A 23,008-nucleotide genomic window follows, 5' to 3' on the forward strand; every position below is an offset into this window, starting at 1 on the left:
AATTGTTGAGAGTAATTTTTTCTCCATTGGTTAAAATTTTCTCAAGTTTTACTACATGACACATTGATTTATAAGCCTAACACTGAACACATATCTTATAATTTTTTGTTTATGTGAGCTATTTCTGCTGTTTGTTCTTTCTGTACTTTTTTTGGTATACTGAATGTATTTGGAAGTTAGCAATAGGAATCCATGCTGCTCTGGTAAAATCCATATGGTTGTTGGAACTTACAGAAAAGTAAGCTCATTTAAGAAAAAAATATTTTCCTGAAGCCCATCAATAAAGAACCAAAGTCCTGTCTAATTTGGCTACTATCCCTTTTTTATTTTATTTTATTTAGCAACCTAGTATCTTAAGTATGGTGACAACTAAGATAACCCAGTATCTCTGGACCATCAATTCAGATAATTATTAAACAGGGCCTTATAATCAGTTTGCAACCATGATTTATTATTATAACACATTTAACACTTACAAATATATATTGTTTAACTGAATAATAACAATTATGGCATCTGCCTATTCAAGCCTCTGTGAAGGATTTAGTAAATGGATAAAAATGCTAAATCCAGTCTAAATCTGGTTGGGTGTATGACTAACCGTAATAATAATAGCCCATATAGCTATAACTCAAGGCAGCCAATATACCTAATATTCCTCCCTCCTATTTTTCCCACTACAAAAATTCTGTCAGGTGGATTGGATTGATAAATAGTCAATGGCCAGTTTGATTTGGTAATGGAGTTGACAAGTTATTTTTATGCATTTTATACATTTAGACTGCTATGATTTTGATTTATTATCCAATTGTTATATAGATATCTATATGCTATTTTTTATAATAAGCAAAAAATGAAGATGAAAATATTTAAATATTTCAGAGATTAATGTTTATCTACTATATTTATTTTTTAGTATTTTTTCATAATATGTGAAATTAATATGACATATTGATCATGCATCTCATAAGCACAGTTAAATATGAGCATATGGAAGGGATAGAAATTAAGTTGGCATGTATCTTAATTCCTCAATACTGTTTTGAAATATATAATAATCACAACCTTAACTAAATTGATTGTTAACCCAACATCTAAAACTTGATAATTGGGATATGAGAGTGTTCAAGAAAAATTATACTATTTCCAATTTTCAAATTGCATCATAAGGTGAAAAGATACAGTACAATGAATACTGATTAAACTGATTTATTTTATTATTACTATTACAGATCTTTCCAGGCTTTCCTTTTCGGCAGGTAAGTTTTTAAAAAATAATTTGTACTTCCAGTAAACGGCTCTTTGTTATTTGATAGGTATCAAATATAATAGTATATTTATACATATAGAATATTGTAATCCAGGTAGAAAGCTTTTCCTTTTTTTTCTTTTGTTTTAGGCAGGAAGTAAGCAAAGTTGTGGTTGAATCAATATGATTAAAAAATAATTTGCTTTTTGGCAGTGTTAATAATTTCCTAGGAGATAATCTATTTAAGACAGTTTCATATTTTTTTGTCTTTTCTGTCTTTGAAATTATAATAGGAATTATCAAATTGAAATTATAATAGGAATTATCAAATAATCCTGTTTTCTTTTCTTCTGCTTTTTAAATGTCAAGTTACGATGCCAGGAGTGGAATTTATTATGTTTACATTGTGTTTTAGGATTTTGATTTTGCCATTTGTGATACATATCAAACTGAATATACAGTGTTTGTGTCTATATGTGTATCAACTAACATTGTGCAATAAATTATCTGACAAAAATAGTGTCATTTTGATAAATTAAAATTGAGTTCTGCACCTTAAAGCCATCAGGGTATTTTGGATAGCTACATTCTAGATTCGGACAACATAACTGCATTTGTATTATGTAGCCAGATTAAAAGTAGTTTCAACAAGCTCTTTTAGTGACTTTTTGCACTATCTAATCCAGTTTATACTTGATAAGTATCTCTTAATAGATTCATGAAAATTCAAAATATTCTCAGAAAGTAATTTCAAGGATAGTCTAAAATTCAGATTTTACTTAGATTATTTGTCCTAACTACACACCCTGAAGAGCCAGGCAGTAACTACTCGATGCTCTCTTTTAATTCTCCTGTGCATATTTATCTAGCTTTTACTGAACATTTCTTTTCTTTCTGTTCTATGTGGTTAAAAAGGATTTTATCTGTGCTCCTTGGTCATAGAAGGGAGTTGACAATTGGATTAAGTATAGATACCCTTTTCTTGCAGTTGCTGTCTGACAGTGGTAATCCTGAACTTCTCCTCTCGCCTTTGATTTCATAGTTGAACCTTTTTGTAGGAATGATGGAGTGTGTGCCATCAAACACATTATGTGATTAGGTAGTTTGTTAAAACCATCACATAAGGGAGCTGGCCTACATTTCTCTAATCTCTGTCACAGCTTTGATGTTTTTGCCGCTTACTTTGCTCTTACTTTTTAATTGAGGCCATGAATATGTGACTTGACGATTTGAGAGTGCAAATCATTGGGGCTTGTCAAGCCAAGTTGCTCAAATTCTATTCCTCTAGAGGTAAATTTGAAGTATCTCGTCATTGTATAAATGCCCCCCCCCCAATTAGGCCAGTTTAGCATGTAGTCCTCCAGCGAGGGAGTGGAGAGATTTTTTTTAATTGGATGTACAGCTCAGTTTCAGCGTATGAGCTGAATGCTCAAGAATGGATTAATCAGAGTAATGTCACAGGTGATTTTATTTCTGTCATCACTATAGAAGACAGATTTTTAAGGTGTTGCACCTTTTCATTTCTCAACTTGCTTTCCATAATTATGGAATGTATAGCAGAATGATTGAAAAATTATTTTTATACACCACTCTGATACACACACACACACACACACACACACACACACACACACACACACACGTATGTCTTCGAAAAACTCACCAAAAGTGATTTTCACCACTCTGTGAAATGAGTCAGAGCATGAGAAATGGTTTTTGCTGCTATTATAAAGGTTGCATGGTGTCATTAGATTTGATTCACTTTTGTGCCCTGTCACAGTTATGAATTTTGCATGGGGAAGTGTTACAGAAAGGGTGAATATATGTTAGGAGATCCCACTATTTCTGTCACAGTTGCTTTAGCCACAGGAGTGATAATACTCCAACTTTGAACCTGACCAGAAAAAAAAATATTTACAACAGAGCATTTAACTGTTGTCTTAATTAATGTGAGGAAAAGAAATTTAAGGGTGTAAATATTTAAACCTAGATGATATTTTTCTGTTCTCAGAAATAAAGATTACATAATAAGAGGTAGTGATGGGTGCTGTCCAAAACAGCTGTTTATCCATGGTAAAATGTCTACCATAGGAAAATGTAATTGTGCCCTAAGTATTGATTTAAAAAGCATTTTGAAAGCATGCAAACGCAAGTAGATAAATAGATACCACTTCAATGGGAAGGTAACAGCCTTTCATGCATCTTGGCAATCGTCATGCTGGCCACACGACCATGGAAAATCTTCAGATACCGCTGGCACCCTCGGCTAGGCAACAGTGATGAGCACTGACTTCTAGAGCCAGACATGACTGGACAGGGGAAACTGTACCTTTACCTTTATACAGATGTGGTGGAAGGAAACTGGTTTTATAAGGATAAAAAAATGTAGAGAGGCATAGCAAATGGAAGTGAAGTAACTACATTTTACTTTATTTCCTTTTTGTTCCCTAATCTCATGGATTTAATTCCCTTTCCTTTCTATTCCTTCCCTTGTTTCTGAATTCTACATAACAATATTTACCACAAAAGGGAATAAAGGTAGTCCTTGTTGAATGACGACTTGTTCAGGGTCCTTTTGAAATCATGAGACTGCTGAACGAGGGGTGCTTAGGATGGGTACTTGTACTTATGGCTCTAGTGGCATCCCTTTAGTCACATGTTTGCAGTTTGGGTGCTTGGCAATCATCTTTCAGTTACGATGTTGCAGTGCCCCATGGTCACATGATCACCAAAACTTCACTGCTGGCTTCCAACAAACAAGTCAGTGGGGAAATGTTGCCGATGGTAATCACGTGACCATGGAACATTGCAGCTCCATGGGATTCATCTAACAATGGCAATTGGGACTGCTGCTAATGCATGTAAGTCAATGTGATCATGTGATGTCAGTCTTTACGATGGCATTGCTTAGTGATGTAGGTTTTGGTCCCAGTTACCACCGTTAATGAGGACTGCCTACGGTATACCCACCACCCACTTTTGTATCTCTGTTAGTAGTAAATTTTTCTAACCGCCCACCGATTCCACAGTAATGGTGATTTATAAAGTAGAGAAGACAATTAGATTAAAAAAAGGAAAGCTGGAACGCCCACAAGTGGGCGGTAGGGACCAGGTTGACTACCACTGGCCCTACGGTATGATAGGTGTGCATGAATGTGTATGCATAAAGATAATGCTGTAAGTCAGTGGTTTTTCTAAGCTACATATCTGCAAGCATATTAAAAACACCAGGCTTCAGTATAGGAAGTTATTTTTATTACTTCCAAGAATGCTCTTTCTTTTGGTTTCTCAAGTTGTGGAGCGTTTGCGATGTTTCCACAAATTATTAAAAACTGAAAAACCTCGGGTGTTTGTATAAATGATCTCTAATACTAGATTCAAGGGACAGCCTTTTAGTTGTTTCCTTTTTATCGAAAGATTAATTAATGAATGAGAGGTAGGATTTTTGTATCTCTCCAAATGGTTGAGAGGAATTGAAGCATAGTATATCTACAGTAGATGCATGTTTGAGAAGGCTGCTATATTAAAACCAGGAAGCTCTTAAGTGCTCCTTTTGGTCCAGCCAATATTAATTATTCACACAAAACAGATTCTTTTTTCTTTATTACCACAAAACCAGAGTGTTGTTTTTGGAACAGTCAAATACACACATTGGCATTTTATCTGTTGCTTTTTTTCAATTTAAAGAGATATCCTTTATTTAAAGAAAAGCAGACTTCTCAATTCTTTGTGCTTCAGTTTTTGATTCATCACAAACATGTATGCAGGAGTTTTCATTGGAACATACAGTTTGGTCAAAACGATGCCACAAATGGATCTCAAAATTGTTTTGTGTGTGCCTGCAGACCTCTGCTTTATTCATAGATTGCGAAGATGATTTCATTCATTAATACATTTTAATGTTTTATATACTTTTCCAGCAAGTTCTGTATTAAAGCTTAATTTATGAAGGCTTAAATATAAACAGCCTTCCTTCCCTCTGGCTATTTTCTTGCATTCTTTGGTAAAGAAACACAAGATGAGAGACTATATGAGCTACTGTAAGGATGACGGTATGCTCTCTTCTCCTTTTCAAGGGCTTTGAAACTCCTCAAAAGGAGCTTGACACAAAATAATCTCATTCACTCCTCTTAATTCCGGGGGCCAGAGACTAATAAAGCAGAACAGATGTCATCCATCTGTGGCACATCTGTCTTCTGTTTTATGCCAATGTGTAAATTATAATTCCATGGTAGTCTGTGATTGACTAAAGTTAAATGCTATAATAATAAATATTACAATATAATGTTTCCAGTAGGAGGACATGGAAATTTAAGGTTCATCACACAGAAAACTGTGTCCTGGCTGCTTTATTCACAGATGGGTTAGGGGAAACTGTTGATTTTATTCATTTATTTTTTAAAGTCAAACATATTTGCCTTTACTGTGGCATGAAAGAATAGAATTTCACTGATACAAAATCCATTAAAAGTAATATACGACATCTAGGGTAGAGCAGTAAAAAAAAATATTGTAAGCAAACCAAAGTCTAACCCTTTGAATTAGTTGAAGTGATAGGAAACAATGAAAATAATATTGTCAAGTAATATGTAGATTAGTGAAATACCACAGAAGTTCAACACAATTGTGTTTGTTTTCTAAAAGGGATTTTTTTGAAATGTTGTAAAAATGTAGCTGAAAGAGAAATAAAGGTACAAATTACCTAAAACCTACCTACCTACCTACCTACCTACCTACCTTCCTTCCTTCCTTCCTTCCTTCCTTCCTTCCTTCCTTCCTTCCTTCCTTCCTTCCATCCATCCATCCATCCATCCATCCATCCATCCATCCACCTTTGCTACAAAGGTGCCAACTGTTTTTAAAGAATGCCATATGATTCAATTAGTACTTGATTGGTCCATTGGATTCAAGGTTGTCCAACTCTAAGAAGACTAGGTGGCTTAGAGGATTTAATTTAAAAAAAACTTTATAATTTTCTTTATAAAAATGAGATTAGATATTACCTTACTAATATCTAGAAATAAGAACTACAAAGGGAAACTCAATCTATGGGAAAAGAAGGGCAACCCAATTGTAAGGGATGTAATCAGTGGAAATATTGTTAAAATCAAAGAGCAGTAAGACAATTAAATTTTAAATAATCAGAAGAAAAAAGCTAGAAAGGTATTTGGAACAGGAGGACAGGAAAAATGTGAAAGAAAGCTTTTTTGATTATGCAGAATATTTTAATATTGGTTCTATTTTTATAGTATAAATCTTAGAAAGATTTTGAAATACTCTTAAGACTAGAAGATAGCAAATGGATGCAAATTCTTATGAATAGGTTTTAGCCTTCATACTGGTACCATATTGGACTTCATACTTCTGCTGTTTCATTTGAATTTAATATGGCCATAAAATGTATTAAGCTTCCCAGATATAAAATAAAAAACAGGACATCGGATTAAACTAAAACCATACATTCATAAACCTCTCTGTGTTACTATTAGCTATTACGCTAATGGTTATTTGAAGTACTTTGAACATGGAAATTGCAGGAAAAATTAGCATCTAATTTCTACAATAACATGAGTGACATTGTAGTATCTCTGTTTCTAATAATGTTTATCCTGCTGGCTTTTTAAATTACTCTAAGAAGTTTAAATGGAAGCTGGTTCATGAATAGGAATGAATGAAATAGTAAAATCACACTTTATTTTGCCAAAAAGCCTGCCACACAGAAAGTATTTCAGCAGAAAGCCTTTAACAGTTTTTTTTTTTAAACCACCAGAAAGAAACTCCCAGAGACAGTTGCATAAAGTATTATCCGGCTGATAGCTTTGCTACTCCTGTGTAAAAATTCTTTAGGCAACAGTAATCTTTTGAAAGCAGATAAGATGTTAAAGCACGTCGGTATTCTTAGGAGATGTGGTTGTTCCTATTTCTCCCTCTTTCTGATGCTGCTTGTGTTGGCTAGTGGATTCGGAGCAAACATGGCTGGAGAATAAGATAGTCCTTGACTTACAACAGTTCATTTAGGGACTGTTCAAGGTTACAAAGGCATTGAAAAAAGTGACTTATGACCATTTTTCACTCTTACGACTATTGTAGCATCCCCATGGCCATGTGATCAAAGTTCAGATGCTTGACAACTGACTCACATTTATGACAGCTGCAGGGTCCTAGGGTCAAGAGATCAACTTTTGCAACCTTCTGGCAAGCAAATCATATTCACTTAACAACCGTGTTACTAATTTAACAACTGCGGTGATTTACTTAACAAATTTCTCACTTAACATAAATTTTGGGCTCAATTGTGGTCGTAACTTGAGGATTACCTGTACATCACGTGACTTTGGTTCTGGCTGATCAGAGATAGCTGTCATTTTGTTGTGTATAACCTCTGTCACAATATTTTTAATCTCTGTATCTTACTGTTAGCTGTTTAGGCTCAGACAGTTGGTAAATAAATAGGTAAATAAATAAGATCTTGGTTGAGAAATAGCACCCTAGATGAACTGTATGGTTGAACCAGATAATGGTCTTTGTGGTGAATGAGCATTGAATTTGGATTAAAAGCAATCTTTTTTTTAATTGTTTAAAGTTTGCCAGTTACGATGGATTAAATTTGTTCTAAAATGACTGTTTAAACTGGTATGATATAACATGCCTGAACTGAATTTGTAACTTCCAATAATAAATTGTGATTTTTTTTCTTTCAGCTTTAGTAGTACTGATTTATTTAGCTTGGCATACTTAACCACAGACAGATCAAATTTAGCAATAAACATGCATTGGATTCATGGATTCAATAAACATCCATTGTTCCATAATGGAAAAAAATGGGGAAAAAAACCACCCAAATTGCTAAGCGTATTATAATAAATATTAAAGCTAAGCATACAAGGGTGTTTCCTGCAGGTTAACAAACTAATGTTGGTATGTTCATTTTTAATGAAACATATTAAGTAATAATACATCTTCTATATCTCAGAAATCAAATACTTTTCCAACATTTAATTTACAACTGACGTCTTTTTCCTCTTCATTGTTAGCCAGTTTCACACAGCAGCTGGGGAAGAAAATTCCACTGGGAGGCCATGATATTTATGTTTATTATACCATAAACACTGGGCTTCTGCCAAGATGCACCTGCTGTAGCTCTTAATTGTGTTGAATGTAAAACAAATAAAAATGTCTATGACCCATTTTTAAATATTCACTGCTGAATATATATATATATATTATATATATATAGTCATCTGAGTCCATTGCAGCCCTGAGTTTTTCAAGTTCTGATTTTTGTGTGTGTGCTATAAGTAGTTGGTTGCTGCCGCACCATCTGTTAATGATTCTGCTTGGTGAAGATACTTCACCTCAGGGGCTAGTTGCTGAGAAGAATTCGGAATCCAGAATGATTCGGAAAAGTAATTGGGCGTCTACCTCAATTCAGCCCGGTATAGTTGGTAATTCTGAGGTAGCAGCTGTTCCCCTGAGCATGTGAAACATTCACAAACATTCCTTTCAGAAGCTGATGAGATTTTTAAAAGCCCCCAAATAAGAGATTATAGGAATTTCATGATCTAACACTGCTAATAAATAGAAGTGGGATGATGTTTCAGTGCTTTGCTTCATTCAACTGTATATTGTATGCAGGGCATGATTAAATTTTGGAATTGTTCAGACGTTTCCTGATTGGATTATCAGGCGTTCTGTTACAGGTATAACCAGAGTTACATGTAAAATATTGGAATTGCAAGTATATTTTAAAATGAGATTATGGCCTAATTCAGACTGCTGTCAGGTCATCCCTAGTCCCATCTTTTCTCTAGACTAGCCATACCCAGTTCCTGCAACTATTGTTCTACTTACAGTTAATTTAGAATAATATTTCATGGAGATGGATGGAATTTAATATCATAAATTTACCAGTTCAAATTAAAATTAGCTCTTGTTTCTTTGGGCTTTTTTGTGCCCCGTGAACTAAGATATTTCGGACTTGAGGCAGACTAAGGTTTAAGGAATCGTCATGTGTTTTATACCTGGAGAGTACATTCTTAAATGTTTTAGATATTAGATTTTAGATATAGAAAAAAAATGATTTCCTCAGACTGTTGTGCAGTTTGGTTACCTTGAATATGTTCAGGGATCTCACTTGCCCCCAACCTTTTGGGCACCAGGGACCGGTTCCGTGGAGAAAGGCTTTTCTGTGGACCATAGGGAACATGGTTTTGTGTGCTGCCAGCATCCTGCGGATGGTGCTTCACTTGTTTGCGGTGGCTCGGTTTCTGGCATGCTGTGGCCTGGTGCCAGTTCATGAACGGGGGTTGGGGACCCCTGTTCTAGGGCTTCGTTTGTAAGTGTGCCAGCCAGTGCTGGAAACCTAACAAAAGTAAGCGAACAAGGGTATTGTGAGTCATGTCACCATCATTCTGGCAAATTGATGTTTTATAGCTGGCCTCCCATTGCTTGCTTCTTTCTTTCTTTCTTTCTTTCTTTCTTTCTTTCTTTCTTTCTTTCTTTCTTTCTTTCTTTCTTTCTTTCTTTCTTTCTTTCTTTCTTTTTTTCCCCTTCCTTCCCTCCCCTCCCTCAACTGTGATTCTGGGTGACTAACGCCTTCGGTGTTGTGTCATGCGTGCCATATGACCACGGAGACATCTTCAGACAGCACTGGCTCTTTGGCTTTGAAACGGAGATGATGAGCACCGCCCCATAGAATCGGGAACGACTAGCACATATGTGCAAGGGGAACCTTTACTTACCTTTAACAAGGCATAAAAATAGCATTAGCAAAAATACAGGGAACAGGCAGCTCCCCCCTCCCCTTGTATGGGAGTCATTTTGTGAGAGTGCCCACAATCTTCAATATTAAAAACTTTGGCATGCTATTTCTGGAAACTCCTTGCGAGTGTAATTATTTGTTAGAAATAAACACTGTTCCTAGAGAGAAGGGAAGAAGGCAAAGCTAGTCTAATTGAAACACAAACAAAATAAAAAGAGCTTTGCTTCTGAAAAACGTAGGGAACCTAGCCCTTTACGGTACTGGTAAATTAATAATACGGAAGTGTTATTGAGCGAGTCTTAGTTTGCAAACAGTAAGTGATCTCAAGATTTGACCTGCAGCTGATTTTTGTTTTTGTTACTTCTACCTTGCCTACATCTTTCTCGTCTAATTCAGTTGTCCTGCATATGGTTATTTATATTCTGACTTTCCCTCAACTGAAAGATAGCAGCAGCCATTGAATGCTTCCTGGAGAAATATTGAGGACAAACTGAATGTATACATAGATATTAAATAGAAGCTGTTATTGGCTGCTTCTGGTTTGAAACCACATGGTTGATTGAAGCTAAATAAATGATCGTTAATTAAATAAAACAATCTGTTGTGCATTACCAACAATTTTAACTTACCTGGAAAGCAGTGCTAACTTATTTTGAGCAAGAAACAGAATGGTTAACTGTTATATCTCTGTAATAAACATATTGTAGAGAAAATGCTTTGGGTGCCTAGAAAAGAAAGCTGTTTGAATCCCTCCATTATTAGAATACTTTTTAATAAGAATAAACTTGATTTTGTGAATCAAGTTCCGATTTGTGTATTCATAGATAATTTAGATAACCCTGAGGGAACGGGGTGGCTGAGGGGATGCGGTGGCTCAGTGGCTAAAACGCTGAGCTTATCAATCAGAAGGTTGGCAGTTTGGCGGTTCGAATACCTAACTCTGCGTAATGGAGTGAGCTCCCGTTACTTGTCCCAGCTTCTGCCAACCTAGAAGTTCGAAAGCACATAGAAATTGCAAGTAGAAAAATAGGAACCACCTTGGTGGGAAGGTAACAGTGTTCTGTGCACCTTAGCCATTTAGTCATGCCAGCCACATGACCACGGAGATGTCTTTGGACAGCGCTGGCTCTTCGGCTTTGAAACGGAGACGATCACCACCCCCTAGAGTCGGGAACGACTAGCACATAAGCGTGAGGGAAACCTTTACCTTACCTTTACCTAGATAATTTAGCCTTAGTATTCTGCAATCCTATGGTTATCCTAAAGAAAATGAAATAATCTTTATTCTACACGCAAATAACATGTATGTTTTGACTTCAATAGGTTTTAAACAAAGGTTGCACTTAAAGAAAAGAAAAGATGGGATATTTAAACAAAAATGTCATCCCATCTTCCATGCACTTACTTTCTTATTGCATATATTTTGTCAAATTAAAAAAACCACACCACCACTTTCTTATATTTCTGTAAATCTAAAAATATTTTGAAATAACTACATAGTCTAATACAACTCCCAGAACTCCTGGGAGAGGATGACTGTCTGGAGAATTCTGGGAGTTGAAGTCCGCAGGTCTTAAAGTTGCCCAGGTTGGACACACCTGGTCTAATGCTTAGAAAGGAATGCGGCTTGTAATTTAATCATTTTTAAACGAACTCCAGTTAGAGAGTCTTCCCGTGTTTATTGTAGACTTCTCTCCACATTCCTATCAGCAAATCGTTTTTTCTTTCTTTCTTGCCAGTCTTTTTCTTTCTTTCTTTCTCTTCTTTTTTGACTTACCGTCTGTCCTCCGGTAAGTTGGTCAGGAGCCAGAGGCACTGATTTAAAAGTGAGTGGTTCCGGGGGCAGCTCCGGCAGCTCCAGGAAACCCGGGTCAGTTTTAGAATCTGCTGTCAGTTTTGTAAACAGGAGGCTGCTGAGTGAATTGAACAGAAGGGTGAGATTAGCATATTAATAAGGCTGTTGCTAATCGCCTACCCTCCCCCTTTCCTCCTCCCTTCAGCCCCCCTCCCCTCCCTCCAATGAATCTAGGAATAGAGACACTGGCAGTCACATTGCGGCTGGTTGGTCGCCTTCTTTCTGCCTGCTTGTCTAGGGAAAAAGGTGGCCTCGCCTCGAAACAATCGAAGCAGGAGAAGACCCTTGAAACGGAAAGACTATAAGCGCCTTGCTGCCCGATCGCCAAGGGAGGGGCTCGCTGCTGGAGAGGGGGAGTGAGGGTCTTTTCAGCTTTGGCTTACACCTCTGCACCAAAGTGAAGAAAAGGGACTAACCGGGATTCCTCCTGCTGCCGCAGCCACCGCCACCGCCACCGCCACCGAGCCCTTTCAAGTGGCAGACTTCCCAGCCCTCCCCCAGGAGTCAATACTACTGGAGAGAGCTGAATTGGATCATTGTAACGCCGGAGCCTGGCACGACCCCTGCACAATTGTGTGTATGTGGCTCTTGGATTTGTCAGGGCAGCAGGCCCGGAAACAAGCAGGTGTTACGTATATGGAGAGGAGCGGCTGTAGCCCATTTCCAATATGCTGGGCTAAAGGTACCCGAACTTCAAGATTTTGTACATGTTTTCTGATTCTGCGTTCATTTCCCCATTGTTTTTGTGCATGTGTGATCCGAAGTTGGTGCTCTTGAGAGGAGAATGGGCATGAAATTGCAAACAAAGGGGCTATATACTCTGGCCATGTCATATATATATTTCCCCCCCACTCACCTTATGATTAGAAACAATTTTTCTGTCTTCAGCGTAGAGAGCCAATGAATGGGAATTATTGTTCACTTCATGACTTCATTAAGAAAACAACCCTGATTCACCTAATGGATTTTCCATATATTTCAATATCCTTTAATAAAGACTTTTTAAATTATATTTGGGGGCAGGCTATGCAAACTACTTGACTCGAAAGTTGGCGAGTAGGTTGTAGTTGGTGCAGAATGAACTGCATGGCTGCCTCTGAAGAGGAATAAACCTGAGACTTGCTTTTCACCGAGGAGAGGATGATTCAAAGCTGACTTGAAACTGAAGTGGTGCAAAAACTTGGCTGCATGCTGTTGCCCAGATATTTCTTACTGAACTTAAGATAACTAAACACTCCGTTCTATAAAAGTACATTCATGTCCTAGTTAATAGTGAAGTATCAATGTCTTGTTTCTTTTTGGGTAAAATCTAAGGCAAAGATGATGGTAGCGTTAATTTTAGGCTGAAAAATAGCCGGAAGACTTCTCTGGGATGACGATCAGGTGAAGTGGGAACAGTTTGTAGTCTCCCCTCCCCCCCCCCGGACAGTTGTCCAAGCATTATCTTTTCCCATGCCAACAGACAGCAAGAATATGGCAGTGCTTACTTTGCAACATAATTGGAGGTTAATGATGAGGAAGCCCACTGAAGACCTATTTAACTCCCCAGTGTGTAATTATTCATCAAGTGTGCCCCAATGTGGTGGCGTATAAATTTAACGTATTCCAATTTTAGGTCCTGGTAGGACGTTTTATAGTGGGCATCTCTCCTCCTCACTTTCTCCAAGAGCAGAGCTATAGGAAAGCGGTGATATCACTGCCCCTTTGCAAGAGAGAGACCCTTCTTGGTTCCAGCCCTGACTTCCTTCAGAGGCCAGTGAGTGCCCATCAAGGCTTCCCAAGGGTTCCCGCAACCTTTTCTCCTCTGAAAGTGGGAAACTTCCCCCCCGAAGGAAGCAATGTTAGAACTTTTCCTTGCCTTACCTTCGGGGCAAGTAGAAATAGACACAGTGGAGTATCCGGTCTCTGCTACAGGAATTAGGATTTGGACACTAAGTTCAACAGCATCATACTTGGGCAGGGATCTTGGATAGCAGTCCGAGGGACAGAACAGTCTGAGATCTGTCAGAGTTGTTTCATTTTTATCCTCTGCTTCCTCTAGGGAACTAGATCCTTGCTCCTCATCCTCTACTACTGTTTTCATAACTCTTTCTCAAAGTAGTTTAAGGTGAGAGATAATTATTTTTCCAAGGTGACTTGATGACCTAGTTCTCCCTGCTTCAAATCGCTATGCCACACTTTTTCCTCAGTATTATATCATGCATTTACTGAATACTATAAGCTCATTCTCTTTCTGTGCTGGAAGAATTAGCATTTTCAGATAATCTGTTAATGCATTTTTTTCCTGGATGTTTGCTGTACTTTAGAATTATCCCAATATGTACTGAGATCGTGCAGCAATCTAAAATGATGCCCAGCCTAAATATGTACTCTCAACCTCAGTAAAGTGAGACAGATTTGTTACAGGTTATGCTCAAGAAGAGCAAGCACTTAGGTGTGCTCCACGCTCAGTGCATGTCACATCTCTGTCCCATGAGCTGCACTGACTGCCAGTATGCTTCTGGGTTCAGTTCAAGGTGCTGATTCTGACCTATAAAGACCTTCATGACATGGGGTCAGGTAATTTGAGAGACTGTCTCTCCCCAATTATATCTACCTGTCCCCCAGGTAGTTCTGGCAGAAGAGGCATGCTCTCTTGGTCTCATCTTTGGAGAAAGGCCCAGCAAACTCATCTTTTCTCTCATGGTTTTTGCTATTCAGAATATCATTCCGCCCTCAAGGAAAAAATTATCCTCAACCCTGTCACCATTTTGTAAGGTCACTGGGCCTGGGGATGAGGAGATATGATGAGTTTGCTTTTACCTTGGTTGCAATTTATATGTTTGTTGTTGTTGCTTGTTTTTTTTAAAATGCTGTTCTTAATTATTGTCCCAAAGGTGCTTTTTCAAAAGGCAAATGGACTTTGTTTGTCCTTGAAGATGCTTCATTTCTCATCCAACAAGCTACTTCAGTTCTGGCTGAAATGTGGAGGATGGAGGGATTTATATTTCTTGTAGTCATCTGGTTGTTACAGAGGGGGAGGAATATGACACCGTCTATCTCCTATTTATGACAGTCCTTTCAGCAGTTCCAAGAAGGTTCCATACACATTTGCGCTGTTTGGGTGACTCTGAGGGCACAGATAAACCTCCAAGTCAGTGATGGCAAACCTATGGCATGCGTGCCACAGGTGGCACATGGAGCCCTCTCTGCCGGCACGTAAACCATCGCCCCAGCTCAGCTACACCACGCATGCCCGTGCACCACCCCGTGGACAGCTGATTTCCGGGTCTCTGCCGTGCATGTGTGGTGTGGGGGGGCGGGATGCATGTGGTGGTCGTGTGTGCATGCACAGGGGGGGGGTGCCCCTCCTGTGCCTCATTTTTGGTCCCAGAAGGCTGCAGGGAGACACAAAAGTTAGCCATCATTGCTCTAAGTGGCCTCATTGAGTCTCAGAGTGCTAATGACCAGATGGTTTCAAGGAATATAAATCCTTCCATCCTCTACCATTCAGGCAGAACGGAAGAAATTTCTTGGATAAGAAGTGAATCTTCAAGGAAAAAATAAAATCCAGTTGTCTTTTGAAAAAGCACCTTCAGAGCAACCATGACCTGGGTGACTGAGAATCTTGATGGATGTTCTTAATAATTGTTAGCTGCTCATGAATCTAAATGAAGAAAGAAAGAAAAAACAAAATTTTCGAGATTTCTGCAATCAGCAATGTCATTTCTCAGAAATGTGAAAGTTGAAGTTCACCTTTCTGCATCATGTTCCAGTTGGGAAACCCTGAACTATTATAATTAGAAATCAAACAGTTTTTTGAAAAGATCTTTATTTTAACATGAGTAATAAATCTTTATTTGGTTAAGGATATTTTGTTATTTTACACAGTAAAAAGTGCCCTTAAAAAGTAATTTACTAGCCTGTCCAGATAAAAATCTGGATATGCATTGCTTATTCCACTGTTGTGATTAGCTTTAGTCTTTTAAAAAACTATTACATTGATAACAGCTTGATTGATTGAATGGCTAAATGAACAAACTCCTCGTGATTTGTTTGTTCTCTGCCTGAATTGAACAAGAAACCATGGCAAAAAATTAATGATTGCATTTTGGTTTTCTCAAATGCTAGTTTAAAATACTACAAATTACTCTGTTATTTTTCAACTAGAAAGATGTAAAGTTGAATAAATGCAAAACTGGTAAGTCTGAGCACTCAGGTACTGTTTCTGTTTGCTCATCTGTAGGATGACAGTCTCCACCTGCATTTGTGGATTTAGAAACTCCTTCCTTCCTTCCTTCCTGCGCATTTTTAATTTAAGAAGCACATTAGTGTGCTGTACATATACCAGACATTCATTGGGAAGTTATGAGAGGTAACTGGAACTAACATATAAGTGAAGTCTTGCAAAATATTAGGGAGAAGTGCACTAGAGGGGACACATTTAGCAATAGCACTTAGGTTTATGCACCATTTCATAGTGCTTTACAGCCCTCTCTAAACAGTTTACAGAGTTAGGCTATTGCCACCAACAATCTGGGTCCTCATTTTACTGACCTCAGTAGGATGGAAGGCTGAGTCAACCTTGACCTGGTCAGGACTGAACTCCTGGCAGTGGGCAGAGTCAGTCTGCAATACTGCACTCTAACCACTGCATCACTACGGCTCCTAGGTATTACAGAGGCTTCAGTTTTAGCCAGAACGGCTTGTTTTCTCACTTCTATTTGTAAGAAGTGTATACTTTGGGTACCACTAGTATAGTAATGAGACCCAACTCCAAACTGGTGAATAAGCTCAGCAAATATGTGTTTCTCTTGAGAGAGAGTTGAGCCTTGTGCAATGGTGGGTTTCAAAAAAATTTTTTGAACCTACTCTGTGGGTGTGGCCTCCTTTGTGGGAGTGGGTTGCCGGCCATGTGACCTGGTGTGAGTGGGTTGCCGGCCATGTGTTTCTTTCTTTCTTTCTTTCTTTCTTTCTTTCTTTCTTTCTTTCTTCTTCTCTCTCTCTCTCTCTCTCTCTCTCTCTCTCTCTCTCTCTCTCTCTCTCTTTCCTTTTGTCTCTCTGCCCTTTTTCCTTTTTTTTCTTTCATCTCTCACTTTTTCTTTCTTTTTTCTTTTTTTCTTTATTTTTTCTTCCTTTCTTTCTCTTTCTCTCTCTGTGTGAGTCTGTGTGTGTATGTGTGTGTGTGTGTGTGTGTCAGTGATGGGTTTCAAAAAATTTTGGAACCTCTTCTGTAGGTATGGTCTGCTTTCTGGTGGAACCTCTTCTAACCGGTTCGGTAGATTTGACGAACCGGTTCTACCGAACTGGTGCGAACTGGTAGGAACCCACCTCTGGCCTTGTGGCACCCAACAAAGAAGCAAGCTAGGGAGTAACTCTCCTCTTCTGACCAATAGTATCTGAAACTGGCTTAAGAGGGAGAAAGTAAACCGCTGTAAAATTGCGTCCCTGATCCCCAATGCCAGCCCAGGAAAATTCCATGATTGACACCATTGAAAGCCACTGAGAGATCAAGCAGCACAAGACTGTATGTAACACTTCCACCCTGGCTCTACCACGGGCCAGCCACAGGTGTGTCCAAGGTGGTTTCTGTACTAAATCCTGGTTAGAAACCTAACTGAAATGGGTCTAGATAACCCAGAGTTCTCATCAACTGCAGACTGGCCAGCTTTTCTTTTTTTAAAAAAAATATATTTTTATTGTTTACATATAAATATATTGAATACAGTGTAATTGTCCTGGCATTCTACTTGCCATGAAAAAAAGGTAAAAATAACACACACACAAACACACACACACACACACACACACACACACACGTACACACATTATAGAGCCGAGGTGGCGCAGTGGTTAAATGCAGCACTGCAGGCTACCACAGCTGACTGCAGTTCTGCAGTTCGGCTGTTCAAATCTCACTGACTCAGGGTTGACTCAGCCTTCCATCCTTCCGAGGTGGATAAAATGAGGACCCGGATTGTTGTTGGGGGCAATATGCTGACTCTGTAAACCGCTTAGAGAGGGCTGAAAGCCCTATGAAGCGGTATATAAGTCTAATAGCTATTGCTATTGCTATTTTAAACAGTGCTAGTGTTGTACAGTTATTTTTGACTACCTTTTCAACAACCATCCCTAAAAAGGAAAGGTTGTAGACAGGACATTAGTTGCAGTGGTGGGCTGCTACCGGTTCGGACCGGTTCGCCCGAACTGGTAGCTCCGAGCACTGGTTGGCCCCCCACCCACCCGCAACCATTTATATACTTCTGTGGAGATTTCTTGACAACAATATGGTGGCCTGCCATTTCCTTTTTTCAGGATGTATTTTTTGACTTTTCCTAGAGGTCTTTTGCTCAAATACTAACCTCTCCATTAGCTAGTAATTATTAGGACTATATAACCATTCGGATTTGAAGGGAAAAATAGGATTTGGAGTTATGGTTACTACTGTCTTTTAATCCTGCCTTTTAAAATACCTTTTGGTCAAATCAAGGGGGCGAACATAGCCAGTGCTTCTGTCTCCTATTTAGTATGTTTGAGCACACATGTTGTAACTGTCAGCACCTCCTTGAATCAAACACTTCTGTAAGGAATTGCTGACAGGTGTGATGTATGTGTTGCCCACAAGTGTTCTGAATCACTTTCCCCCTTGGAATCTGAATTGTTGTGCAGCCCCTTTGAAAAGGTTTGTATAAAAACCAATTCTGTCGAATTGTTGACTTGGTTCTTATTAATTGTTCTTTAGCAGGGAGCTAACCAAGACAGGAAGCCTAGAATACAGCCATTAAATGAAAATTTTAGAAGTTTGGTTTCTAAAACTATATTCATCCATGATTTAACCCGTAGGTCTGTGTAAACTGTACATAAGGTCTGTTCACAACCTAGGCTTTTTATGTATCTTCCTACCCTACCGTGTGAATTGGGGTCAGTTTCATGTTGATGTGCAGAGCGATAGTGAGTAGTGTAAAATTGATGTGGTGTGTGGTCTTTTTGTGTTCTTCTCTCATGCTTCTTCATCTGGTTTGAATGTTTCGTATTCAGTAGAACTTGATAGGTTTGGTTTGGGGAAATGAAATCAAATGCTTCATGTTCCAAGGCTTTTGAAATAGCAACAGCACTTATACAGGTAATCCTCGACTTATGATCACAATTGAGCCCAAATTTTCTGTTGTTAAGCGCATCATTTGTTAAATGAGTTTTGTCCCATTTTATGACCCTTATTGCCACAGTTGTTAAGTCAGTCACTGCAGTTGATAAGTTAGTAACCAGTTGTTAAGTGAATCTGGCTTTTCCATTGACTGTGCTTGAAAGGAGGCTGTAAAAGGGGATCACATGACCCCAGGACACTGCAACGGTCATAAATATGAGTCAATGGTGAAGCGTCTGAATTTTGATAATGTGATTATGGGGGATGCTACAATGTCGTTAGTATGAAAAATGAACATAAGTCACTTTTTTCAGTGCCGTTGTAATTTTGGACAGTCACTAAACAAACTACCTGTATACTGCCCCATAGGGCTTTACAGCACTCTATGGGCAGTTTACCAAATGTCAGCATATGGTCCCCAACAATCTGGATCCTCATTTTATTGACCTCGGAAGTTCTAAGTTGCTTCTCTCCTTGATTAGTTTCTCTCCTTGATTAGTGTGGCCTTACCAAGGCCTTATAACAAATGGTAATAACATTTCACGTGATCTTGATTCTATCCCTCTGTTTATGTAGCCTAGAACTGTGTAGGATTTTTTGGCAGCTGCTGCACACTTCTGACTGATATTTAAATGGTTGTCCACTAGGACCAAGATCCCTCTCACAGTTACTACTGTTGAGCAAGCTACCAACTATACTGTACCTGTGCATTTCGTTTTTGTTGCCTAAATGTAGAACCTTACTCTTTTCACCATTGAATTTCATTTCATTAGATAGTGCCCAATGTTCAAGTTCATCAAGATCCTTCTGTATCTTTAGCCTGTCTTCTGGAGTGTTGGCTATTCCTGCCAGCTTGGTGTCAACTGCAAATTTGATGAGTTCCCCATTTATTCCCTCATCCAAATCATTGATGACGATGTTGAAGAGTACTGGGCCTAAAACAGAGCCTTGGGGTACTCCACTGCATATTCCTTCCATGTAGATGCAGTTCCATTGAGGACTACACGTTGAGTCCGTGAGTGCGTGAGTTGAGTGAGGACTACACGCTGAGTTCAGTGAGGATGGTACTGAGAAAAGTGACATGCGACTGTTTTGCATAGTTACGAGCTTTTCAGCACCCCCATAATCATGTGATCAAAATTCAGAGGCTTGGCAACTGGTTCATATTTATGACCGCTGCTGTGTCCCAAGGTCATTTGATTCACTTTTGTGACCTCCTCAGAAGGGGGAAGCCGGATTCACTAAATGACAGGTGAATGTTACTAATTTAACAATTGCAGCGATTCCCTTAACATCTGAGGCAAGGAAGGTTATAAAATGGGGCAAAAGATACTTAACAAATGTCTCACTTAACAGCCAAAATTTTGGCCTCCATTGTGGTCTTAAGTTGACTATTACCTGTAGTTGCCTGTAGGATTTTTTCTGGTGTAGACAAGCTGAGGCTAGAAACTGAGCAAAACAAAGGTCAATATAGGGAGGATCTTTGGCATGAAATAGTATCCCTAAAACTCTCTTGTCAGCCTTTTTGAAAGAGAAAGTTGTTTTAGAATTGTGAAGAACACAGCAACCTTTAAAAATAATATTATATTCAATTATATTAAAAGAGATGGAATTTATTTGTATTCCATGTAGAAACAATGCTTTCTCTGCAAATTTGTTGTCTCTATAATTTGTTTAACATATATTTATGATTACAAGCATTGCTACTTTTTGGGTCTCTCCTATTTGGGGGCATCAGCTTCTGTTTTTATGCGGTAAAACGTTATAACTTATCAAAGCAAGGTCACATTTGTTAATGTCCTCTTTTATCAATCAAGCCATCAAGCCGTCTGCAATGCATATAGCATGTATTGGTCGAATTAACGCAATCAAAATAAATACTATTTCCAGGGTTTTTTATCTCTTGCAGTTTGGTCTACCAGAACTCAATTTGTTTATCTTTAGCTTCATAGTATCATTTGGTTAAAAAGGAATGTTTCAAGGGTAATCAAAATGACACTTTCTTCTGGAGAATTGTAAATCAAGTTATATTTTGCCTATTCTGCATTTGCTGACTCTGTAAACCGCTTAGAGAGAGCTGTAAAGCACTATGAAGCGGTATATAAATCCAAGTGCTATTGCTATTCATGTAGGATGAAAGAGGTGGGAGGAAATGACAGGAGCTTTTAGAGATTTGTATAGGAATTGTACTGATATGTTGAGAGGTGTGCACAAATGTTCGTGCCAAGAAAAATGACTGAAAAAGGAAGTAATAAACTTGGAGAAGGTTGAAAAATGACAAGCCTGCTCTTGTACAGGACTTAAGTAGACAAATGCTAAAATATGGATTTGATTTGCTTATGTGGTGATTGTTACTGTGTGGATAGAGGTTTAGCGAGGTTTTTTTGATGATAAAAGTGTGTGATTGGAGATGTGAAGGCTTGTATAGCTTTCAATGCAGATGATGTTGTGGCGGAAAATTCAATTTGCAGCAAATGTTGGATAGATGGTGTGATTCAGGGACGAATATGGATTGAAATTTAATCTAGCACAGACCAAATTGGTGCCATGTCATGAAAAATGAAAGATGAAAGGAATGATTGGAAGGTTATGGATGCTATAAATGGTGGAAAAGTATTGTCTGGAATGAGTTTGTGCACCTTGGCAAAGTGTTTACTACGAATGAAAAAGGGAATGGAGAATTTTTACATGTTATTGTTCTAGTTGTGGTAGTGACCACTGCACACTCTATTTCAGAAAACGAATATTGAAAGAAGTACAGGTAGTCTTTGACTTGCGACCATAATTGAACTTAATATTTATGTTTCTAAGTGTGAGTTTGGTCCCACATTACTACTTTTCTGGCCATGTTGGTTAAGGGAATCACTGCAGTTGTTAAGTTAATAACATTGTCGTTAAGTGAATCTGGCTTCCCCATTGACTTTGCTTGTCAGAAGGTCCCAAAAGGGGATTGCATGACCGCAGGATACTGCAACCGTCATAAATATGAAACAGTTGTCAAGAATGTAAATCACATGACTGTGGAGATACTGCAATGGTCATAAGTGTGAAAATACTTTTTTTCCTGTGCCGTTGTAACGTCGAACGGTCATTAAATGAACTGTTATAAGTTGAGGACTAAGATACGTTGTTGCCCAATGTGTTCCATGAAAGTTGGGTAAAACATAACACTCAGCTGAATGGAAATGAAAGTTTATTTTATGTGTGTGATAAAAGAATATTAAGCAAGGTCAAGAATGGCTAAGTGCTGAACGAATGTGGGTTGTATGTAAATGTGGAGATCGCTACAATGTACAAATAAGTACATTGATCCTAGAGACAAGATGAGCATCTAATTGTAAAATAAATTATTAAAGAGGATTTAAACGAAAAGAATTGAGTTTCAGGAGGAAGGGTAAGACTGCATTTTTCACACTTAAAACTGTTGCAGCATCCCCATGGCCACCTGATCAAAATTCAGATGCTTCACAACTGACTCCTATTTATGACCGTTGCATGTCCCAGGGGTCATGCGATCCCCTTTTGCGACCTCCTTTCAACCAAAGTCAATGGGGAAGCCAGATTCACTAAACAACTGCGCTACTAACTTAACAACTGTTGTGAGTCACTTTACAACTATGGCAAGACAGGTCGTAAAATGGGGCAAAATTAACTTTACAACTGTTTTCACTTTGCAACAGAAATTTTGGATTCAGTTGTGGTCATAAGTTGAGGAAACCTATATTCGTTTAACGATGGTTCAAATTTATGATGTTCTTGGGAAAAAAGGATTTCTGACCTGTATTTCTGACCACATCCATGGTCATGTAATTGCAGTTCAGGTGCTGGGTATCTGGCTCGCATTTATGACGGGTGCATCTTCCTGCAGTCCGTGATTGTAATTGCCGATTACTGGCAAAAGATGCCGATGGGAGAAGCTGAATTAGCTTAATGAATGCTTGATATGCTTGATTTGCTTAACAGCTATGGTGATCCGCTTAACAACTGCCATAAAGATTGTCATAAAATCGGGTCTGACTT

At 38.4% G+C, this 23,008-nt stretch overlaps 1 protein-coding gene and 1 long non-coding RNA gene across 11 annotated transcripts in view; one reads left to right on the forward strand and one right to left on the reverse strand.

Moving 5' to 3' along the window:
- PTK2 (protein tyrosine kinase 2) overlaps positions 1–23,008 on the forward strand; it is a 175,890-nt gene that overhangs the window by 18,987 nt on the left and 133,895 nt on the right. For 3 of the 10 annotated variants that reach the window (XM_087706642.1, XM_087706645.1, XM_087706646.1), the window contains exon 1: positions 12,049–12,547. In XM_087706642.1, coding sequence (XP_087562768.1) covers positions 12,445–12,547 — 103 coding nt within the window. In that variant the 5' untranslated portion in view covers positions 12,049–12,444. Of the gene's footprint in view, positions 1–1,232; positions 1,260–11,975; positions 12,548–23,008 lie in introns of those variants that run through there. The other 7 variants (XM_087706641.1, XM_087706644.1, XM_087706647.1 and 4 more) reach the window with 5 other exon arrangements.
- Positions 6,316–12,322, reverse strand: LOC106548341 (uncharacterized). The gene is made up of 3 exons (XR_015695587.1): positions 12,282–12,322; positions 11,223–11,923; positions 6,316–9,611 (listed from the first exon to the last, which is right to left on the reverse strand). It is a non-coding gene; the product is annotated as an uncharacterized LOC106548341 (long non-coding RNA).

Source organism: Thamnophis sirtalis, unplaced genomic scaffold (genome assembly GCF_051295495.1).
Source record: "Thamnophis sirtalis isolate CommonGarterSnake01/CBP01778 unplaced genomic scaffold, rThaSir2_p1.2 scaffold_2, whole genome shotgun sequence".
In the NCBI taxonomy this organism is placed as follows: Eukaryota; Metazoa; Chordata; class Lepidosauria; order Squamata; family Natricidae; genus Thamnophis; species Thamnophis sirtalis.